General features: G+C 43.1%; 1 protein-coding gene across 1 annotated transcript in view; it reads left to right on the top strand.

Moving 5' to 3' along the window:
• LOC112487730 (transcription factor Sp7-like) overlaps positions 1-1,115 on the top strand; it is a 1,496-nt gene extending 381 nt beyond the window's left edge. The window contains exon 2 of the mRNA XM_025060062.1: positions 10-1,115. Within this exon, the coding sequence (XP_024915830.1) occupies positions 10-551 (542 nt within the window). The 3' untranslated portion in view covers positions 552-1,115. The remainder of the gene's footprint in view (positions 1-9) is intronic.
• The last annotated feature ends 3,899 nt before the right edge of the window (positions 1,116-5,014 follow it).

Here is a 5,014-nt window from a genome sequence, read left to right as displayed (position 1 = left end):
GGGGAGCAGGCGGGTACAACGGAGGGAGCACACCCACTCGCTCCTCCTGCGATTGCCCTAACTGTCAGGAGCTGGAGAGGCTGGGAGCCTCCGCTGCCTCTCTGAGGAAGAAGCCGGTCCACAGCTGCCACATCCCGGGCTGCGGGAAGGTGTACGGCAAGGCCTCTCACCTCAAAGCCCACCTGCGCTGGCACACCGGCGAACGGCCCTTTGTTTGCAACTGGCTCTTCTGCGGGAAGCGCTTCACCCGCTCGGACGAACTGGAGCGGCACGTGCGCACCCACACGAGGGAGAAGAAGTTCACCTGCCCCCTGTGCAACAAACGGTTCACGCGTAGCGACCACCTGTCCAAGCACCAGAAGACTCACGCAGATTCCGCCATGCAGGGAAAAGGCGTAGCCGTGGAGGGGGAAACGGATCCTCGGGGCGAGGAGGCCGCGGAGCTCAACGCCGGCGCCGTACCCACCAATCCTGACCAGATAACCAACGGGGAGGAGAAGGCCGGCACGCCAAACGGAGTGGAGAACAGCAGTGGACTGTTGGAGATCTGACTTCATTAAATGTTCAGCTCAAATAATAATAATAATAAAAAATTGTTGTGTTTGAAAGGCATCAAATAAGATTAAAAAAAGAAAAAAAAACGACGAGAGACTGAAGATGTTGCCAGTAGCAACTGCTTCATTACCTATGGATCACACACACACGTACATAGCACACACACACATGCAAACAAGGTGCACACAGCACGAGCGAACCTGCAGAAGTATATATAATAGTGCACAAATGTATGCAGGCACACACAAACATGACCGACCAGGCCCGGACGTACGTGAACGCAAATACATCACGCGTGTCGCCTGGACACATACATATACATGCATACAGAGATAACTATGAGCAAATGTGCAGGCGTATGTAATGCACGCAAACACCTAATGGTAAACATGCTCATGCACACATTGTGCTGGGCCCACACGTACTTTTTCGGCCTTTCAAGTGAGACAAACCACTGGGGAAATTGAACCTGCGAACGCAGAGGAGAGGAGAGCCTCCAAAAGGGAAGCAGCTTTAAGAGGAGACGCGGGGTCAGGAAGCTGGAGCTGACGGAGAGTCGTACGCCTTACTTCCATACTTCTCAGGAAGCTGGAGCTGACGGAGAGTCGAACGCCTTACTTCCATACTTCTTTATTACTCTTGAAACAATGAAAAGACAGACCAACTTACTGCTTCTCGTTGCCAAAGATTTGTGGGTTTTTTTCAATTGTTTTTTGTGGGGGTGGGGGGGGGAGTTTGCATTTTGATTTTGTTCGCTGTTTGCTTCTAATTTAATGTCATATTTACATAAATAATCTAATTTATGTCTTAAATTATACACAAGGAGCATCGTCTTGCACCCTGTATGAATTTTTAGTGCCTGAAAAACGCAAGACTGTTGAAGCTGGCCAAAGAGAAATTAAAATGCATTAAATTAATTAACACCATTTTATTTCTTATTTATTAGTTCTAGCACAGAGTTCCAGGCCTGTGTTTTCTGCAGATTTATTTATAGACTTAAGGTTAGATGTTTGTAAACTATTTCTATATAATCTTTGAGCGGTGAAGTCTTCCACACCTGACGACGCAACGGTAATAAGGGCTTTTCCCTCCTTCGTTTGTACAAACTATATATTTAAAACAATATATAGATACGGTTGGGTGTGTTATTTTTCTACTTTTTTTTTTCCTTCTGTATTTTCTACATTTTGTATAACTTTAAAAAAAACATTAGGAAAAACCTTCAGCAGAAGAGCTTGAGTTGTTGTTCATAATTTCGTGGTAGTTTTTTTTTTTTTTTGTTTGAACTGCTCTGTGTTGGCTGAACTGTTGTGAAAGGAGTGTATGAGATACTGTAAATACTGAAAAAAAAAAACGCATGAAACCTGACACGGGTTCACATGTTGTAAGAGTCGTGAATCATGACATTTTTTGGTGCTTTTCAGAAGTAAAAAGAAAAAAAAAATCTTCCAAAAAAAAACAAAAAACCAACCTGTCGTCATTCTTAAAACAGGATCTTTTAGAAAACCGAAGAAGACGGAAAATGAGATTAAGGATTTTGATCCCGTTTCTCTCTCTCTCTCTCTCTCTCCATTTTCATATTTGACTTCATTCCCTCCCCACCTTTTGGCCGACCCAATACTTTTATTATCTTTCGCAGCACAAACAAAGACATCCACTGAGGTGAAGTCTTAACTGCACACAATGAGCCCCTTTCAGAGCCACTGTAGTAACACTCAGGGACAATTGCTCCACTCTGCAGCTCCACAGAGGTAATTACTCTGGGTGATGCTCCAGCAGAGTTTGTAAAGAGGAGGAAAAGACCGGTCTTAAGACGGGGAGATGCTGAGCTGAGGTCGTATTGTTTACGGAGGGGGAAGATTATCAAACAAAGGACACTAATTAAGACACAATGCCGGATAAAAGTCATGATGACGAGATAGGGAGACCGTCTCTTCCAAAGTCAGACAAAAACCACCAATTTGAGATCGCGTCGCCACGAGCAGAAACCCGACCCTGTGCGTCCGCCTTTTAGGCCACGCGCCAGGTTAATAAAAATATATTTCAGCTGGTTTTTACTTCCCACTTCGTAATAAGAGGAGAAAATCGCCTCAGGGAAAGACTGAGAAAGACCTCGCTTTTTTAAAGGTGTGTTCTGAAGAAGTGCCAGAAAAAAGAATTAAAAAAGAGATATTATTCCCGTCATTGTAGCTGCAACAGGTGGTTTTATTTAAAGGGAGAAAAAGCATGAAATTGTTACAGATTCTGGTGATATTTTCGTACGCGGTAAGGGAGGGGCCACGTGAAATCCTTTTATATTAAAAAAAAAAGGTTGGACATTTCTCATCACAGCAGTAAAGGACCTGCACGCCAGAACCCCCATGAAGCAACCAACTTTTCCTGTTGCAACATTTACACTTCCCTGCCTGCATGGTTCCAATTTAGGGCGTCTAATGAGCTGTAGTTGAGGTCAATTTATATAAAACGTCCCGGGGCCGACTCTGTCATCAGGGACCAACATGTTTATGGTGGTCTGAAGTGGGCGCACGGTCGATTCCACAGCATAAGAAGGCAAACAGGGAGAATGGGCTATGCTGCTACTGGTATTTTCTGCCTTTTTTGCAGCGGCGGTGGGATACTGTAGTTTGAACTTTATTTTTACTTCCTCTAGAAAGGCCAGGAAACATTAAGTGTTGCTTCAAAAAAAGGATCATAAAATGAAAATATACATGGAGTGACACATAAAGGACAATCTGTTCCATATGCTTTGCCCAGTCACAGCCCGGCACTCCTGCGTTTACAGGATTGAATCATCGACCTTAATGGAGCTCCTAAATAAAGTCGGAGCGGGGAACCCTGAATACACCTGTTTAAGCCATAACACGGCCAAGTTCCAGCCTAGCGTGATGTGCAGTATTTTTGATATTTCCTCAGCTGGTCACCACCGTTCCTCCTCCGCAGACACGTTTTAAGTCTTTTTTTTTTCAGTGCTCTCTTGTAGGTCAGGACTGTTGAGGATCAACACCTTCACAGCTATTGTTTTCAAACTCAAAACGTTGTAATTCCTGCAGTATGTCTACCCTCGTTTAAGAATATGAAATGAACAGTAAGTGCCATTCAAACTTCTTCTTGCAATAGGCCTGGGAGGGGCCCGACCCCTACTTTTGGAACCACTGCAATGTTTGAAAAAAAGAAGAAGGTTTGTTTAGGTTAATTGTAGATAATTATGTATGAAATGCCAAATCAAAAAAGTTTTGTCTTTTTTTTTAACCAAATTGCTTTCTTGCCAAAGCTTAATCTTGTTAATCCAACCTTATTTCCTCATAGTTTTTAGCTGAAGTAAAGTCTATATAATTTGTGATCCCACCTTTAACTCTAGGTTAAAACGAGCCGGGTGACTGAAAAACACCATAAACAAAGTGGAGACATACTCCCGCGTTTATTTTCTAATTCATTTTTACACGTCACAACCTCATGAAACATCCTTTAAAAGCCACTTTAATAAGAATGATTCGCAAATTTCAAACTTCATGTCTCTGATTTCAGCGTGTCAGAGGAGACCACACAAGTCAAACTCAGGCCCGTGGGCCAAATTTGGCCCAAATGTGTAATTATATTTGGCCCGCGAGATCATATCAAATATGTACCACTAGTATGTAGCCGCTATATACTGGCAGAATTTGTAGTATTAGCGGTATGTATGCTATGTTATAGCGCATACATTTTGTTTTTTGTTGTTAGCCTGTTGGCCTCTTTTTAATGTCAAAAAGGTTTACATTAAAAAGGAACTCAAAAGGCTACAGATTAAGAGACATAATAAGAAACAAATACCACCAAGTTTATGCAAAACTAAAGTTTGTTTCCATATGAAAAAATTCTACATTACACATCTGGAGAGAAGAGAAAACATGCACAATCGCCTTCAATTTTTTAAAATAAATATTAAGTTTGTCCCGTGACTTTGTCCCAGTTTTAAGCAAAATGCTTGGACTGGTCTCTTTTTCTGACCTTTACTTGGTCCTAACTGAGTGGTCGAGTAAAACAATGAACTGTACTCCGTCTTAGCCACAGGCACCCCCTATCTGCATGTAAGGGCAGGAGGGGGAAGGGTAGGTTGGAGGCCAGACAAAAGCACAGGTGTCTGCAGGTGTGGCAGTCTCCCTGTGACAGAGTGGGGGCAGAAAGGGGAAAAGAATGTCAGCACGCCCACAGGCTCAGCGCTCAGGCCATAAGTAAAAACAGATAAGCTTTTTCAGGCAAAAGGAAAAGGCAATCTGACCGAGGTGAACCATAACATGACCCCCACAGGAGAGGAGGTCAAGCTTGATGAAAGAGGGCCTGAAGAGGAAAACATGCCAGAGATAAAGAGGTCTCTCTTGACCTTTTCGTCTATCAGGCCTATCTCTAACATGTCCCTGTTTCCCCAAGAAAAGTTCAAAGGAAGGGGTTTTTTTTTTGTTTGTTTTTTTTAAATAAAATA

This window comes from Cynoglossus semilaevis, chromosome 11 (assembly GCF_000523025.1).
Source record: "Cynoglossus semilaevis isolate Cse_v1.0 chromosome 11, Cse_v1.0, whole genome shotgun sequence".
Lineage (NCBI taxonomy): Eukaryota > Metazoa > Chordata > Actinopteri > Pleuronectiformes > Cynoglossidae > Cynoglossus > Cynoglossus semilaevis.
The sequence above is the reverse complement of the archived record's forward strand: the minus strand, read 5'-3'. Positions and strand labels throughout refer to the sequence as shown.